The following is a 19684-nucleotide window of genomic DNA, read 5'->3' on the forward strand; positions in this document are numbered from 1 at the left end:
AATTTAATCATTTTATGAGAAAACCAAAGATTGTGCAACATGCCGCTCTATGTGAGGAATAATTGACAGTTGAAATGAGGTTGCTAAATGACGCGGTTGAGGAGCTATTGCAATTTGAATATTGTGATCATGCACTTTGTTGATGGTCCCTAACTATTAGCATTCCCGTCAAATCCGAGCCTAGTTTCATAATCCAACCGCAGCGGTGTAGTAAACACCGCTGCCTTTTGATTGTGAAACTAGGGTCGGAATCGGTCAAATAAAACCTGTGCAATGCTGTACACCTTTTTTCTTTCATAAAGAGCCTAACCTGAGTTATGTAGGTCAAGTCGTTTGCGAGCTATTGAAGTTTAAAGGTCCGAATGTCTGGCCAACATCGAATCTCAAACCAATTTTACCACGGTGCCACACCTTGGTACCGCACAAAACCAGCGCAGCCCAACAATAGTTTACCAGTCACGGCAGGGTTCAAATTAACAAACTGAATTTGTGGGGGAGAAAAAAAGACAAACAACATCACAGTGGATTATGACAATTTCGGAAGTATTTTGTGTGATAATAAATAGGGACGTCTCTGCGCAGCCTATCGGATTCCAGGATGAAATATGCATCCAGATGAAAAGACTGCAGTCCTTTCGCTAATCCTTGTCTATCCTTCTTATCTCGGGACTCATAGCAGTCTGATCGTTATGGGACAGCGAAGCCGTGGGACAAAACCGTGCAGATGATATTTCGGTAAATGACAAACGCAGGTCTGTTTGGCTTCAGTGGGTGCTGACTGGGTGCATGCAGGCTAGCTGTGCAGTGCACGCATAAAAGTGGGCCAAAATGTTCCTCGCATTCGTCTTGGGACTCTACCTGGCGACAGGTGCGCTACCCTCCTCGGCGAGCGCGTGCCCGCCACAGTGCAGCTGTTTTTTTCACAACCTAAGTGATGGATCTATGGCCAGGTGAGTAGAAGAAATTAATGACAAAACCAACCAATGTATCGCTTAATGTGCATGTTTTTATTTCTTTGTGCAGACGCATTCCGTTTAATTTAAGAGACTTTTCTCGCACGATTACAGATGTTGGACCTTCACTGCGAAATCAGCATGTGGACAAAGTAAATTATTGGGAGTGCATGATGTTCAATTTTATTTAATGCAGGATTATCTTGCAAAGGCACGTTGACCAACTCTCTATCTCTGACAATCTCTCTGAGTTGCGTTTCTAGTGAGAGTGTTAGGTCCTACATGTAGGCTTTTGAATTCATTTACTATAATTGGCACATAGCCTGTATTAAATAACTCGTATGAAAACCCAATTTGACATTTAACAAATAATTCACACCAAAAATGTCAGTTTCTTTTTACAAAAAGACAGTTCAAATAATAATATTTGTGTTCCTTTCCTCCCACATGTTTTATTTAAACATAAGCCTAGGTATAACACATCCCGTTGTTTCCTCAGGAGCGTAATTTGCAATGACCCCAAGATCTCCATTGTGCCTGCCAGTTTCCCCGTGGACACGTCCAAGCTGCGAATCGAGAAAACAGCCATCCATCGGATCCCGAGCGAAGCCTTCAGTTACCTCCCCAATCTGGAGTTCCTCTGGATGTCCTTCAATGTGCTGTCCTCTCTCAAGCCGGACAGTTTCCGTGGGATGCTAAATCTGGAGGAGCTGCGACTTGACGGGAATGCCCTCACCGCGTTCCCCTGGGAGTCTCTTATGGATATGTCCAGCCTCACGCTGCTCGACTTGCACAACAACCAGTTGACCTCAGTTCCCGCAGACGCCACAATTTATTTAAAAAACCTGACCTACCTGGATCTGTCCAGCAACAACCTTCTGACTGTTCCGGCTGAGGTGCTCGCCACCTGGCTAACAGTTAAACCTGTGCAGGGCCCAGAGAACTCCAAAATGATACTTGGTAAGGGAGAGAGATTTTTTTTTACCTTTTCCTTTTTCCTTTTTTCCCTCACAATTTACCAGGTGATCGCATGTACAATTGAGATACACTCTCATTTACAAGGGAGATGTGGCTAGAAGGCAGCCCTAATATAAAACCACAAGAGAATCATACATTCATATCAGGCATGTTTTCCATCCTAAAAAATTGCTTAAGTAAAGTAAGCTACATCTTTTTCAGTCACTCAGAGTTGTTGGTTGAAAAATCCCTCGAAATGGAGAAAAAAGGAGATACTGTATACAAACAAATGTGTGATATGTTCCCAAATCCTCTGAAAAAGTCAACATGATCTGAGTATTGTGAAATCACTCCCTAAATCTCAATTTAACCATCATCGCCGTCGTCATTATCGTTGTCATCATCATTGTCATCTTTGGCCAGCAGCATACCAACCTGCATACCACTGCTGCCTTGTCTCTAAAGCTAAGCATGGTTGGACCTAGTTGGTCCCTGGATGGGAGACCAGATGCTGCTGGTGTTGGAGGGCCAGTAGGAGGGCCAGTAGGAGGTACTCTTTCCACTGGTCAAAAAATATATTCTAATACCCCAGGGCAGTGATTGGGAGCATTGCCCTGTGTAGGGTGTCTTCTTTTGAATGGGACGTTAAACTGGTGTCCTGACTTTCTGTTGTCTCTAAAGATCCCATGGCACTCATTGTAAGAGTAGAGGTGTTAGCTCTGGTGTCCTGGCTAAATTTCCAAACTGGCCAACTAATCATCCCCAGCTTCCATTTGGCTCATTCATCTCCCCTGTAACTATTCCCCAGGTTGTTGCTGTAAATGAGAATGTGTTCTCAGTCAACTTACCGATCCTAAAAACACTTGAGATAAAAAAAAAATGGCTTAAGTAACATCTATTTTAGTCACTCAGAGTTGCTGGTTGAAAAATCCCTCGAAATTGAGAAAAAAAGAGATATACAGACAAATTTGTGTGCTAAGTTCCCAAATCTTCTGAAAAAGCCAACATGATCTGAATATTGTTCAATCACTGCCTAAATCCCAATTTAAGCTCCCACTATTTCCAAGAGGTTAACCATCATCGTCGCCGTCGTCATTATCGTTGTCATCATCACCACACCCATCATTGTAGTTTATTCTAGAATGTAAGTAATCCTCACACAGACATCCACAGCAGTCATCTGTAGCCATACAGAAAAGCTGTGTAACCAGAGAGACACTGTCATTCCTTTCATTCACGATGTGTTTGTAAACTGACCAGGCCAAGGAGTTTTTCATGACCTAACCAGGATATTATAACGTGTCCCCCACTTCATACTGTAACTCTTATGTTCTCCCCTCTCCTCTGACCCCACCAATCCCCATTAGTATCCTTTTTTATTTTATTCATCACAGAATTCAGAGTTCAATTTTATTTTGCCATGTGACTTAATGAGTTGACCTTGAACCATCCAGGTCTCCATGACAACCCCTGGCTGTGTGACTGCCGCCTGTATGACCTGGTCCAGTTCCAGAAGTCGCCAACATTCTCTGTGGCATTAATCGACACACGCCTCCGCTGTGCAGCTCCCGAGAGCCTGTCAGGTGTTCTGTTCAGCGATGCGGAGCTGCGGAGGTGCCAGGCGCCACGCGTCCACACAGCGGTGGCGCACGTCCGCAGCGCCGTGGGAAACAACGTGCTGCTGCGCTGCGGGACCATTGGCGTTCCCAGCCCGGATCTGGCCTGGCGCAGGGCGGAAGGGAAAGCCCTGAACGGGACAGGTGAGTCAGCAAGGGATTTGTGTGTTTGCTTCTCTTCCTTTCTCTCTCTGTGTCTGTGTGACTGTAACACTTCAGCTCCACTATAACGCTTTAGCTCCACTACACACGTCGCATTTCTTTGCCATAAGCGTCGTATCAATGTGCTGTTCTACCTGCTGCACAGAGCGCGTTTTTTTGAGAGCGGAGAGGAGCAGAGGGGAAGAGCATATTTATTATATGTTCTACTGTACCATATCCATCGATTATGCATAACTACAATAGATTTGTCCAGTTTTTTTCAAATACTCATTCAATTGTTGCTAGTGTTTGTACTATATGATCCTCTTATTACACAAGTTGCTTTTGTTTACATTGTGAACCTAGCTAATCAATGTAGCTAGCTAGCTAGTAGTCCTAGCTTCTTGACTTCATAATTCTTACTAAAATAGGCAGTGATGCATACTGCCCTACAAAGGCAAAATGCAGTAAAAACCGAGAGAAATGGCTTCAAGCTTTTTTTGCTAGCCAGCCAAATATGTTGTAGGTAGTTAAGTGATAATGCAATTATGTATCATCTTATTATGAAGTCATTTTTTTGCATATCAACTTAAAATGATCCACACACAAGTGCACGGTTGTGAAGAAGGCGTTACAGCACCTTTTCCCCCTCAGGAGGTTAAAAAGGTTTTGCAGCTGTACCATTTGAGAGCATTTTTTCCCCTGCTGCACCCATGCTTGGTATGGCAATAGCACCGCCCTCGATCACATGGTGCTACAGAGGGTGGTGCAGACAGCCCAGTACATCACTGGGGTTGAACTCCCTGCCATCCAGGGAAGTCTGCTTCCATACGGCAACCGGTACCGGTGCATCAAGTCTGACACCAAAAGGCTCCTGAACAGCTTCTATCCACAAGCCATAAGACTACTAAATGGCTAACTAAATAGCGAACAACTGGCTACACGGACGATCTGAGTTGACCCTTGTATTTATTAACATTTTTTGCTCTGTCTCTATACACACTCATAGGGCCCTACACACTCACACAAACTGACACAACAACACACAGACAAACACTCACTCCATCATTAGCTAACATACACATAATATTCACATACATTTATACTGACTCAAATACAATCATCATATACACTGCTGCTACTCTGTTTATCATAAATCATTGTGATGACGTGACTATCATTAAAGTGAAAGACTGTTATATTATCAAATCAATTCTCTGTGTAATTATTATGTGATTAACCTTTATAGAGTCACAAACCCGGATCCGGGATCCCCCCCATCAAAAAAGCTGACTAGCATAGCCTAGCCTAAAGCCACAGGGATATCATATAATCAAATGTTCATGAAATCACAAGTCCAAGACACCAGATGAAAGATACAGATCTTGTGAATCCAGCCATCATTTCCGATTTTTTAAATGTTTTACAGGGAAGACAAAATATGTATTTCTATTAGCTAACCACCATAGCAAAAGACCCACCGCATATTTCCACCATATTTTTACTGCAATAGGTAGCTATCACTAATTCGACTAAATAAAAGATATATATAGCCACTAACCAAGAAAACAACTTCATCAGATGACAGTCTGATAACATATTTATGTATAGGATAATTTTTTTAGAAAAATGTGCATTTTTCAGGTATAAATACAGTTGTACATTGCAGTGCAATCTGAAGAAATAGCGTTGGAAGCAGCCGGAATAATACAGAGACCGACGTCAATTACCAAAATACTCATCCTAAAACATTTCAGAAAAATACACAGCCTAAGCAATCGAAAGACACAGATCTTGTGAATCCAGACAATATTCTCAGATTTTTCTAAGTGTTTTTACAGCGAAACCCAATATATCGTTATATTAGCATACCACATGAGCTAACATCACCCCAGCATTTGAATCAATGCAAAAGGGGTGATAACGTTATCGCCACCAAAATATATTTAATTTTTCACTAACCTTCTCAGAATTCTTCAGATGACAGTCGCTGTAACTATATTACAATGCATATAGAGTTTGTTTCGAAAATGTGCATATTTAGCATCACAAATCGTGGTTATACAATGAGAAAAGTAGCTAAACTGGCAGAAAATGTCGGGCGCCATCTTGGAGAGTGACTTAGTCTAATCATTAAATAATCATAAACTTGACTAAAAAATACAGCGTGGACAGCCATTTGAAAGACAAATTAGTTCTTAATGCCATAGCTGAATTACATTTTTTAAATTAACCTTACTCGCGCAATACAAGTTGCGCAAAAGCGAAGCTACCCCCAAAAAATGGCAGCTTATGCGTTTACCATTTTTCAACAGAACAACGATTTATCAGCATAAATAGTTCTTACTATTAGCTGAGCTTCCATCAGAATCTTGGGCAATGTGTCCTTTCTCCGGTCTAATCGTCTTTTGGTCGAAAGATGTCTCTTGTCTGTGAATGGCCACTAACGTTCGGCATGTACAGGGAAAGTGTCCAACTCTTGAAAGTGCGTCACAAAGAAATGCCAGAAAATCGCAATAAACTGATATAAACTGAAATAATTCGGTTCAAAATAACAAGATTATGATGTCTTTAAAGCTTATATCGAATAAAAACATGACCGGAATTATCTAAGGAGCTAAAACCAGAGCTTCCACAACGATATGCAAAGCTCCTCTTCGCGCCCGAGCGCAGATCCAAAAGAATGGCCACCGTGATTCCAATCAATTTATAAACTTTGGGAATTACACAGAGACTCCATTTCAAGTCTCCCTATTCGCTGACACCCAGGGRAAGGCGTATGCAGTGCATCTCAACCAATAGAGGACAGGCAAATTAATACACAGRTCTCAGAACAGCCAGTACAATTCTGAATTCTGACATACACATAGGAAAGTCGAGTTCTGTTTCACCCACAGACATAATTCAAACGGTTTTAGAAACTAGAGTGTTTTCTATCCAATAGTAATAATAATATGCATATTGTACGAGCAAGAATTGAGTACGAGGCAGTTTAATTTGGAGACGAATCTGGACTGTCGAAATGGCACCCCCCTAGTGGCAAGAAGTTAAACTAATCATATACACATTAATTAACTAGGAAGTCGGGGCACCATGGGAAAATGTTGTTTAAAGTTATTATTTACCAAATTTAACTCGCTTCAGATATTTTCAAACCTTATCGATTACAGTGTATTACTGTATTATTACCTCATCAGTCATTCTGAACGTCGTAATGTCCTGTAGTCTGCACGAACCCTACTTTATTGATGAATCAGCGATACACAAATTGGCTCAATTATTTATTTACTAACTAATTAAACAATTACAGAATACACAAATACACACTAACATAATACAGTAAATCGTCTCTCGAAGATTAACAAAACAGAACAGTTTGGTTATACACGGTGGAGAATTCAGAGAGAGGAGGGGGAGGAAAAGGGAGACAAAGGAGTTACTCTATCGGACTATGGGAGGCTACGCTCATGAAAATAAAAAATCTTAAGCACTCTAATAACCGCTCATTCGGAGAAAGGAATGCAATTTATATATTCACGATTGAGCTGTCCTTGATCGTCCCAATCCTTTGGTCACAGAGATGTTGGGTGTACGACACTGGTTCGGCCACCAGAGATCAACATATTCTTAGGTAGAGCTCCTGCTCATGGTGGTGGTAAGAATGGATACTTCGACATAACCTGTACAGTAGTTCTTTGAGTTCATCTCGTTAGAATGCTTCAGAGGTTGTTGGTGTTCTCGTACTAGGCTACGTACGTTTTCAGCTGCAGACTGTTAACGCGATGTCTAGGATTTGCTTCTTCTGCAGTGATCGATAGTTTCAGAGTTTATAACCATTTTGCAACATTCGGCTTACACCTCAGTCTGCTTGGTCTATAGAGTGGTAACCATTTCAATGTGGGGACCAGCGACCTCACGTTCTCTAGTCTTGTCCTTTGGTAGAGTTGTAGTTTTAAATCATTTTGCAACATCCGGCTCACGTCTTAGTCTGCTTGGTCTATAGAGTGGTAGATTTCTTAACCATTTGTAACGTATTCAGCTGGTGCTACACGCGCATTTGAAGTCGGAAGTTTAAATACACCTTAGCCAAATACATTTAAACTCTGTTTTTCACAATTCCTGACATTTAATCCTAGTAAAAATTCCCTGTCTTAGGTCAGTTAGGATCACCACTTTGTTTTAAGAATGTGAAATGTCAGAATAATAGTAGAATGATTTATTTCATCTTTATTTCTTTCATCACATTCCCAGTGGGTCAGAAGTTTACATACACTCAATTAGTATTTGGTAGCATTGCCATTAAATTGTTTAACTTGGGTCAAACGTTGCGGATAGCCTTCCATAAGCTTCCCACAAAGTTGGGTGAATTTTGGCCCATTGGTCCTGACAGAGCTGGTGTAACAGAGTCAGGTTTTAGGCCTCCTTGCTTGCACATGCTTTTTCAGTTCTGCCCACACAATTTCTTTGGGACTGAGGTCAGGGCTTTGTAATGGCCACTCCAATACCTTGACTTTATTGTCCTTAAGCCATTTTGCCACAACTTTGGAAGTATGCTTGGGGTCATTGTCCATTTGGAAGATCCATTTGCGACCAAGCTTTAACTTCCTGACTGATGTCTTGAGATGTTGCTTCAATATATCCACATAATTTTCCTCCCTCATCATGCCATCTATTTGGTGCACACAGACATTTCTTTCACAGCACAGGTAGCTTGCACAAAACCAACCAAACCAACCAAGAACCAACCAAACTAACCAAGAAACAACTTCATCAGATGACAGTCTTTTAACATGTTATACAATAAATCTATGTTTTGTTCGAAAAATGTGCATATTTGAGGTATAAATCAGTTTTACATTGCAGCTACCATCACAGCTACCATCAGAAATAGCACMGAAGCAGCCAGAGTAATTATAGAGACCAACGTGAAATACCTAAATACTCATCATAAAACATTTCTGAAAAATACATGGTGTACAGCAAATGAAAGACAAAGATCTTGTGAATCCAGAGTCAATATTTCAGATTTTTTTAAGTGTTTACAGCGAAAACAACCAATATAGCATTATATTAGCTACTACAATAGCCTACCACACAACAGCATTGATTCAAAGCAACAGTTATTTGATAGCGACAAAACCAGCAAAAGATATTAATTATTTCATAACCTTCATAAACTTCATCAGATGACAGTCCTTGTAACGGCTGTCTAATTCCTCCTCTCGGATTTCGCTGCCTCCCTCTCTTCAAACGAGCGGCGGATATTCCCCTGTCTGAGCCCATGGACCTTTTCCGTTCAATATTTCCTCCCATGTCCATTCCTCCTTGTGCGCTGTTGCTTTCCTTTTCCCGCTGCTTGATCCTTTGTTGGTGGGTGATTCTGTAACGGCTGTTTTAATTCCTCCTCCTCGGATGAGGAGAAAGGGTCGGACCAAAATGCAGCGTGAAATGTAGACATAATGAATTTATTAAAGTAAAGACGAAAAAACACAAACATTTTAACAAACTACAAAACAACAAACGACGCAGACCGACCTGAACATAAGAACTTACATATACACGAAGAACGCACGAACAGGTACAGACTACAAAAACAAACCGAAACAGTCCCGTGTGGCGCTACAAACACAGACACAGGAGACAATCACCCACCACAAACAATGTGAAACAACCTACCTTAATATGGTCTCATCAGAGGAAACGTAAAACACCTGCCTCTAATTGAGAACCATATCAGGCAACCCATTAACCAACATAGAAACACATAACATAGAATGCCCACCCCAACTCACGCCCTGACCAACTAAACACATACAAAAACAACAGAAAACAGGTCAGGAACGTGACAGTCCCATAACATCATATTACACAATACATATATGGTTTGTTTGAAAATGTGCATATTTAGAGCTGAAATCCGTGGTTTATACATTGTGAAAATGTAGCAAATATTTTCCAGAATCTCTGGATATATTTCTGACACTCACCTATTCTGACCAAATAACTATTCATAAACTTTACTAAAAAATACATGTTGTATAGGAAATGATAGATACACTAGTTCTTAATGCAATYGCCGTGTTAGAATTCTAAAAATAACTTCAGTACGACATGCAGCTTACGTTATAGCAAGACAGCGCCAAAAATCTAGGTGGAAAACACAACAACACATATTCGACAGAAATAGAAAATAACATCATAAATGGGTCCTACTTTTTGTTGAGCTTCCATCAGAATCTTGTACAAGTGGTCCTTTGTCCAGAACAATCGTTGTTTGGATTTAGAATGTCCTCTTCGTCTGTTGATTTAGCAATCAAAACTAGCCAAGTGGCGCGAGCTGTCCATTGTCAACAAACGCAGAGAACGGAACACGCCAAAACTCCCGAAAAAAAAATCAAAAATCTGATAAAACTATATTGAAAAAAAAATACTTTACGATGATATTATCACATTTATCAAATAAAATCAAAGCCGGAGATATTAGACGTCTATAACGAATGCTTTTCAGAAGCCAATACTGATGACCTTTCTGCGCATTCCTGAACAAAGGAATTTGGGGTCATGTCATTCCAAGCTCTCTCTTTTGACCATAGATATACCTAGAAACCCCATTTCACCTCTCACAGCCTATTGACATCTAGTGGAAGGCGTATGAAGTGCATGTATACTAATAGATTTCAAGCAAAWKTATAGGGAGGCCCTGGAACAGAGCCTCGATTTCAGATTTTTCACTTTCTGACAGGAAGTTTGCTGCAAAATGAGTTCTGTTTTACTCACAGATATAATTCAAACGGTTTTAGAAMCTTGAGAGTGTTTTCTATCCAATAGTAATAATAATATGCATATTGTACGAGCAAGAATAGTACGAGGCCCTTTAAATTTGGCACGATTTTTTCCCAAGGTGAAAATAGCGCCCTCTATCCTCAACAGGTTTTTAACAAATTGATATTATTCAGTTTGTCTTAAAAGGTTTTAACAGGATTCCTAGGACCTTTTCTGAGACGCTTTGTGGATGTGGCCCCTGCATTAAAAAACACTTTAAATGGGAATCTCCCCTGTCTTTGTATTACTTTTTAGTATTTACATTTTTTTACTCTGACTAATAGTGTGTCCATGTGTCTTCTCTTGCTCTTCAGTCCAGCAGGAGAACTCCAAGGAAGGCATTATCTGGTCCATCCTCAGTGTCCCAGCCGTGTCCTACCTTGACTCAGGGAAGTATGTCTGCAAGGCCACTAACTACGCCGGAAATGCAGAGACCATCATCTCCCTGGTTGTCTCCGACGCTCCCCCAAAACCCGACAATAACAACAACCAAACCAGCGTGGTTGCTGCTACTGTAAAAAAAAACAAAGTCAACAAACCCAACGGGATGGGGAAGGCAGCATACCAGGACAAACTGGTGGATAGGTTAGTGGTTCCCACCCCCAACCCTCCACCCCCACCTGCTGTTGTGGACTCCAACCCTGAGCCTGAAGGTGTGGTAGTGGGAAGTGTGGCAGATAGAGCCACCCCTGGATCAGCTAAGTTGCCCAGTCCAGACGGACTCCTGGAGCTGGAGAAGACGAACCTGAGCAACCTGGCCCAGGCCCAGTATGACCCGGACCGGATAGTTCGCTCGGTCAAGGTGTTGGGCGACACGGAAAACACCATCACCCTGAACTGGCGGGCGCCCAAGGCCAAGAACACCACGGCCTTCAGTGTGCTCTATGCCGTCTTCGGCGAGCGAGACATGCGCAAGATCAACGTGGCAGCGGGTCAGAATCGGGTCTTCATCGAGGGCCTGGTGCCCAAGACTAAGTACATTGCCTGCGTGTGTGTCCGGGGCCTGATCCCCAAGAAGGAGCAGTGTGTCATCTTCTCCACCGACGAGGCGGCCAGTGCCGCTGGCACCCAGAAGCTCATCAACGTCATCGTGATTACTGTGGCTTGTGTCATTGCTGTGCCACTCACCGTCATCGTCTGCTGTGGCGCGCTCAAGAGGCGCATCCAGAAGATGTGGGGCAAGAAGTCCAAGGACATCCAGGACTCGTATGTTACTTTTGAGACGCTGTCCCCCGGATCCAAGGCTAAAGGGTTGGAGGGTGAGTACCTGACCAGACTCAACCCTGAGGAGTCCAACCGGCTGCTGTCGGCCCGATCCAGTCTGGACTCGGAGGCCACGGCTAAGATAGAGGGTCAGCCCAACGAGTACTTCTGCTGACTTCATGCTCCAGCTCACTCCCCATGCCATCTCCCACACTCGCACCCTCTGGCTCAACACATCTCCACACACACACCTCCTCTACAGCATAGCCCCAGACACACACATCATCCCCATCATAGCCCCAGACACACACATCATCCCCATCATAGCCACACACACACACCTCATCTTCATCATAGCCCCACACACACACCTCATCTTCATCATAGCCCCACACACACACACCATCTTCATCATAGCCCCACACACACATCTCATCCTCACACACCTTACTCTCACCACAGCCCCACACACACATCTCGTCCTCACCATTGCTCCACACACACTCCTCACCATAGCCCCACACACAAACCTCGTCCCCACACACCTAATCCTTTCTCTCAGCCTCACCAAAGCCACCCACACACGTCCTATACTCTCCCTCACTCTCAGCACAGTCCTACATACACATCTCATCTTCACCATAGCCCCAGACACACACATCGTCCTCACCCCTACCACAGCCCCATACACAAACCTCACCCTCTCACTAAGTTTCACCACAGCCCCACACACACACCTTGTCGAAATGCTCATCACAGTCCAACACACATATCTGGTTGTCTCCCTTTCTCTCACCGTGTTCCCCCCCACACACACAGGGCACAGGACTCTCCCCCACCTCTCCCACCATGTTGGGCGCCACCACATCGGGGGTTCTATGAGAGGACGCTTGGACGATGCACCATCATGGAAATATCAGTTTAAAGGAGTTTTGTCATTTTTATCCTAAATTTTTTTACATCTGAAATGTATAGTATTTCAACAGAGAGAATTTTAATGATGTAATGTGTTTTTACACTTCTGGGGGACTATCAGTTGTAAATGAGCCCTCAAATGAGCCCTACAGATAGTATTTCATTTAAATACATGTATCATAGTTAAGTTATCAAGTAAAAGTCTGAAAGAAGGACATCTGGGCCAATATTCATTAAAGGTCTCAAAGTAGGAGTGCTGCTCTAGGAACACTTTAGCCTTTTGGATCATAATAAATTATATAACATGGACAGGGGGGACCTGGGGCCATATGCACAAAGTTTTTCAGAAAAGGGCCTAGGAATCCTGTTAAAACCCGTTTTAAGACAATCATTTAAAAAAATCCCAGCTCAGAGTTTAACTCTGAGCCAGGACGAAAATCAACTCAAAAGTTTATCTCAACTTGTAATTACGCAAAGAAATGATAGTCATGACACTTGACATGACACTTGACATTGTTGCAAATTGGGGGAATAACCAATCACGTGTCACCGTGTGTGAACTCTATAGCACACTTTAGACACCCACAGTGTATGTGACTGTACATCAAGTAATATGAATTTGAAATTATTTTCAAAAGTGCAAGAGATACTGTTGCAGGTACTTCTAGATAATTTATGGGTTGATTATATAAAAATATCAAAACATTCTTTCAACAACTCCAAAGCAATTTTCTGTATAGCTAGTTAGGACCGCACATATGATCTCCTAAATATCTGTCGACTAGGTAGGACTCTTCCCACTGGGCACAGGTGTCAATTCAACATCTAGTTTTGATTTAATTTTGGTTGAGTTGTCAACTAACTTGAATTCAACAAAAAATGGCACCCATGTCATTGGATTTAGGTTAAGAGTTGGGTGAAAAAAATACAAAATTCCCTTACGTTAACCACTTCATCACATTTAATTTCTTTGTTGAAATGACGTGGAAACAACATTGATTCAACCAGTTTTTGCACAGTGGGTTATGACTAAAATGGCTTCATGCATAGATTTGTGGATACAGCCCCTGATTCTAGATTAGAACTCCTACTCTGAAGGGCTTTATGAATCCTGGCCCTGGGCCCGAATCCAAAAAGCATCTCCGAAAAGGTAATAGGAATCCTGTTATTTTATTTAACCTTTATTTTAACAGGGAAGACATATTGAGTCCTAGGTCTCTTTTGCAAATGTGCCCTGTATATACAACATAAATATACACATTATACCCAAACTATACAGTACCAGTCAAAAGTTTGGACACACCTACTCATTCCAGGGTTTTTCTTTATTTTTACTATTGCTATATTGTAGAATAATAGTGAATATATCATCACTATGAAAAAACACATATGGAATCATGTAGTAACCAAAAATGTAATAAAATAAAATAAAATCAAAATACATTTTATATCTGAGATTCTTTAAAGTAGCCACCCTTTGCCTTGATGACAGCTTTGCACACTCTTGGCATTCTCTCAACCAGTTTCATGATGTATTCACCTGGAATGCATTTCCATTAACAGGTATTTGTATTTATTATGGATCCCCATAATAAATGGTGTTCTTCCTTGGCCTAGAGTTGTCCAGGTTTGGCCAGGGTAGGCCATCATTGTAAATAAGAATTTGTCTTTACTGACTTGCCTAGTTAAATAAAGGTGCAATTTAAAATTTTATTTAAAAAATATATATCATAAATTTCTCTCAGCCAATCATCAGTCATTTGTGTAAGTGCCATGCTTGTTGAATGTAATTCCCTATGTGTGTGCTGAAAGTCTATTTACTGTGAAATAGCATTGTATCTGGTCAAACTCAATTTTTCCCAGAGGTTTACTAAGTGTTGCTAACAGGCTGATTGGTCACCTATTTGAGCCAGTAAAGGGGGCTTTACTATTCTTGGGTAGCGGAATGACTTCACTCCAGGCCTGAGGGACACAATTTCTAGTAGGCTTAAATTGAAAATGTGGCAATATCGTCTGCTATTATCCTCAGTAATTTTCCATCCAGATTGTCAGACCCCGGTGGGTTGTCATTGTTGATAGACAAATATTTTTTCACCTCTTCCACACTGACTTTACAGAATTCAAAAGTACTATTCTTGTCTTTCAAAATTTGGTCAGATATACTTGGATGTGTAGTGTCGGCGTTTGTTGCTGGCATGTCATCCCTAAGTTTGTTTATTGTGCCAATGAAAAAGTAATTAAAGTAGTTGTGCCTTGTAAAAAGTTAATTTGTGGGATTTCTTTCCTTGTTAATGCGTTTTAGCYAATCAGTTGTGTTGTGACAAGGTAGGGATGGTATATAGAAGGTAGCCCTATTTGGTAAAAGACCAAGTCCATATTATGGCAAGAACAGCTCAAATAAGCGAAGAGAAACGGCAGTCCATCATTACTTTAAGAGATGAAGGTTAGTCAATATGGAAAATGTTAAGAACTTTAAACGTTTCTTCAAGTGCAGTCGCAAAAAACATCCAGCGCTGTGATGAAACTGGCTCTCATGAGGACCGCCACAGGAAAGGAAGACCCAGAGTTGCCTCTGCTGCAGAGGATAAGTTCATTAGAGTTAACTGCACCTCAGAAGTAGCAGACTCATCTCAACATCAACTGCTCAGAGGAGACTGCGTGAATCAGGCCTTCGTGGTCGATTGCTGCAAAGAAACCACTACCAAAGGACACCAATAATAAGAAGAGACTTGCTTGGGCCAAGAAACACAAGCAATAGGCATTAAACTGGTAGAAATCTGTCCTTTGGTCTGATAGTCGAGTCCAAGTTTTAGATTTTTGGTTCCAACCGCTGTGTCTTTGTGAGATGCAGAGTACGTGAATGGATGATCTCTGCATGTGTCGTTCACAACGTGAAGCATGGAGGAGGAGGTGTGATGGTGTGGGGGGTGCTTTGCTGGTGACACTGCCAGTGATTTATTTAGAATTCAAGGCACACTTAACCGGCACGGCTACCACAGCATTCTGCAGCGATACGCCATCCTATCTGGTTTGCGCTTCGTGGGACTATCATTTGTTTTTCAACAGGACAATGACCCCAACACACCTCCAGGCTGTATAAGGGCTATTTGACCAAGAAGGAGAGTGATGAAGTGCTGCATTAGATGACCTGGCCTCCACAATCATCCGACCTCAACCCAATCGAGATGGTTTGGGTTGGACTGCAAAGTGAAGGAAAAGCAGCCAACAAGTGCTCAGCATATGTGGGAACTCCTTCAAAACTGTTGGAAGAGCATTCCTCATGAAGCAGATTGAGAGAATGCAAAGAGTGTGCAAAGGTTGGCTACTTTGAAGAATCTCAAATATAAAATATATTAGATTTGTTTGACACTTTTTTGGTTGCTACATGATTCCATGTGTTGTTTAATAGTTTAGGTGTGTCCATACTTTTGACTGTTACGTTATATACAGTTGAAGTCGGAAGTCTAAAAGTTTACATACACCTTAGCCAAATACGTTTAAACTCAGTTTTTCACTTTAAGAATGTGAAATGCCAGAAAAGTAGTAGAAAAATGAATTATTTCAGCTTATATTTCTTTCATCACGTTCCCAGTGGGTCAGACGTTTACATACACTCAATTTGTATTTGGTAGCATTGCCTCTAAATTGTTTAACTTGGGTCAAACATTTCGGGTAGCCTTCCATAAGCTTCCCACAATAAGTTGGGTGAATTTTGGCCCAATCCTCCTGACCAGAGCTGGTGTAACGGAGTCAGGTTTGTAGGCCTCCTTGCTCGCACACGCTTTTTCAGTTCTGCCCACAAATTTTCTATGGGATTGGTTGGGATTGACTATGGCATTGACTGTGTTGTCCTTAAGCCATTTTGCCATGACTTTAGAAGTATGCTTGGGGTCATTGTACATTTGGAAGACCCATTTGCGACAAGCTTTAACTTCCTGACTGTCTTGAGATGTTGCTTCAATATATCCACATAATTTTCCTCCCTCATGATGCCATCTATTTTGTGAAGTGAACCAGTCCCTCCTGCAGCAAAGGACCCCCACAACATGATGCTGCCACCCCCGTGCTTCACGGTTGGGATGGTGTTGTTCGGCTTGCAATCCTCCCCCTTTTTCCTCCAAACATAACGATGGTCGTTATGGCCAAACAGTTCTATTTTTTTTTCATCAGATCAAGAGGATATTTCTCCAAAAAGTACGATCCTTGTCCCCATGTGCTGTTGCAAACCGTAGTCTGGCTTTTTTAATGGCGGTTTTTGAGCAGTGGCTTCTTCCTTTCAGGTTATGTTGATATAGGACTCCTTTTACTGTGGATATAGATACTTTTGTACCTGTTTCCTCCAGCATCTTCACAAGGTCTATTGCTGTTGTTCTGGGATTGATTTGCACTTTTCACACCAAAGTACGTTCATCTCTAGGAGACAGACTGAGTCTCCTTCCTGAGCGGTATGATGGCTGTGTGGTCCCATGGTGTTTATACTTACGTACTATTGTTTGTACAGATGTACGTGGTACCTTCAGGCGTTTGGAAATTGCTCCCAAGGATGAACCACACTTTTGGAGGTCTACAATGTTTTTTCTGAGGTCTTGGCTGATATCTTTTGATTTTCCCATGATGTCAATCAAAGAGGCACTGCGTTTGAAGGTAGGCCTTGAAATACATCCACAGGTACACCTCCAATTGACTCAAATGATGGCAATTCTCCTATCAAAAGCTTCTAAAGCCATGACATCATTTTCTGGAATTTTCCAAGCTGTTTAAAGGCACAGTCAACTTAGTGTATGTAAACTTCTGACCCACTGGAATTGTGATACAGTGAATTATAAGTGAAATGATCTGTCTGTAAACAATTGTTGGAAAAAGTACTTGTGTCATGCACAAAGTAGACAAACTTGCCAAAACTATAGTTTGTTAACAAGAAGTTCATTGAGTGGTTGAAAAATGAGTTTTAATGACTCCAACCTAAGTGTATGTAAACTTCCGACTTCAACTGTAAATGGCAATTTCAAATCCAACCACAACCCCTTAGGATAACCGTCTCCCAAMTGACGTGCTTAAAAGGGAACTTATTGACATCATAGTTTTTTTCTTTGTATATGATATGTATGTGTATGATTTGTAAATCATTGTCTGTACGATTTACACTTAAATTTATAAACATATGCATCTGTATTTTTCAATTGTATGTTCTTGAAGAAGATATACAAAGGCATGGTTCATCACAATGAGGAATGGAAGAATGCTGGCTGGAGCTGGAGTGAAGTACACAACAGACTGAAATATGTAAATAAATAAGGTGAAAATTCTGCATGATGAGAGTTATTTAGGATTGAGAAAAACGTAGAACTATCAAAACTATGTATTTCTATTTTACCTGTTTTGTGTCACCTACATTTCAATGCATAATTATCCATTGTATGTATTCCAAATATGCTATTTTAATTTAAATATATTAAAATACACTTTTATATTTATTTATTCAGCATCTGCTGTGTTTTTATACCCAACATATTTTCCGCAAACATTTTCAATCTCAATCAGTGGCCCTAACTCCCAATTTAATAATGTGAAATACAATTAAAGAGGAATGATTCCAATGTGAAATGTCAGAGTCCTACAATTAAAGGGGAATTAATTCAATTTGAACTGTTGGAGGCCTAAAATAAAACTAATCTGCTGTCAATATCAGGATATGATTAGAGAGCTCTAGTTAGCACTGAAAGTGGTTAGTAGCTTTGAATGCATGCTGACAGTGCATTACGTGTCAGCCAACCAGTGTCTAGCCACACTACAAACTTCATTTAACCAGGTTCCAGTGAAGCAATTTTAGTGAAAATCCACGACAACATACCCGAGTCTCCTGATTAGCAAGGGGCAGTCTGTGTTTAATGTACAGTACCAGTCAAAAGTTTGGACGCACCTACTCATTCAAGGGTTTTTCTTTATTTTTTGCTATTTTCTACATTGTAGAATAATAGTGAAGACGTTGAAACTATGAAATAACCCACATGGAATCATGTAGTAACAAAAAAAGTGTTAAACAAATCAAAATATATTTTAGATTTTAGATTGCCTCATGAAACTGTTTGAGAGAATGCCAAGAGTGTGCAAAGCTGTCATCAAGGCAAACGGTGGCTACTTTGAAGTATCTCAAATATAAAATGTATTTTGATTTGTTTAACACTTTTTTGGTTACTACATGATTCCATATGTGTTATTTCACAGTTGTGATGTCTTCGGTGTGTGTTGGTGGCAGGGAAGTCAGGCGCAGGAGAACAAACTTGGCATAAACGGAGTCGTTTAATAAAAGTTAACAAACCTCCAAAAACCAAAATATATAAAATAATCAAATTGGATACAAAACCCGTCGCGCACTAACACATAACTTGCACAAACATACAATCAAACAATCACCGACAAGGACAAGAGGGGAAACAGAGGGTTAAAAACACAACATGTAATTGATGGGATTGGAACACTTCCAAGGTGTGATGGAAGATGAGACAAAACCAATGGAAAATGAAAAATGGTTCAGTGATGGCTAGAAGATCGGTGACGTCGACCGCCGAACACCGTTCGAACAAGGAGAGGGGCCGACTTCGGCGGAAGTCGTGACATTAATTCTGCTGTTTGGTATGTGAGGTTTGGGTTGCACTGGCAAGGGAATACTTTGGCAGGCGTACAAGATTACATGGTGATATTGCATCTCCGGAGCTTGGTTAAAATCAGGTCAGAGCCGAATCGCAAGGAAAACAGCAAAAATGTTGATCCTCTGATGCAGCCAATCCAGTTATAGAGACAGGGCTGAGCTCCACCCTTCTTTATACAGCCAGTGCATAGAATTACAGAGGGGATCCAGGGATTAATGAAGCCTTGGCTGACTTGGCTATTCCTCACAGACTACCGAATTGTACTCACTATTTTGTCACATGTGTGATTTAATATTTTATGTAAATAAATTGGAATGTCAGCCAACAAGTAAATCTGTTGCGTAATTAGTTCCCGGTATTACACAAATGTGTGAAGATATGGATAATATATGATGTACATAATGTACAAAGTCATGGTTATATTTAG

The 19684-nt window shown here is 41.2% G+C and overlaps 1 protein-coding gene across 1 annotated transcript; it reads left to right on the forward strand.

The window, feature by feature from the left end:
• Positions 1-460: 460 nt before the first annotated feature.
• Positions 461-18020, forward strand: LOC111977692 (leucine-rich repeat, immunoglobulin-like domain and transmembrane domain-containing protein 1). Its single transcript, XM_024007240.2, has 4 exons — positions 461-950; positions 1453-1913; positions 3365-3670; positions 10804-18020. Exons 1-4 carry the CDS (start codon positions 829-831, stop codon positions 11865-11867), a joined length of 1953 nt encoding a protein of 650 aa, XP_023863008.1. The 5' UTR covers positions 461-828; the 3' UTR covers positions 11868-18020.
• The last annotated feature ends 1664 nt before the right edge of the window (positions 18021-19684 follow it).

This window comes from Salvelinus sp. IW2-2015, linkage group LG18 (genome assembly GCF_002910315.2).
Source record: "Salvelinus sp. IW2-2015 linkage group LG18, ASM291031v2, whole genome shotgun sequence".
Classification (NCBI taxonomy): Eukaryota; Metazoa; Chordata; class Actinopteri; order Salmoniformes; family Salmonidae; genus Salvelinus; species Salvelinus sp. IW2-2015.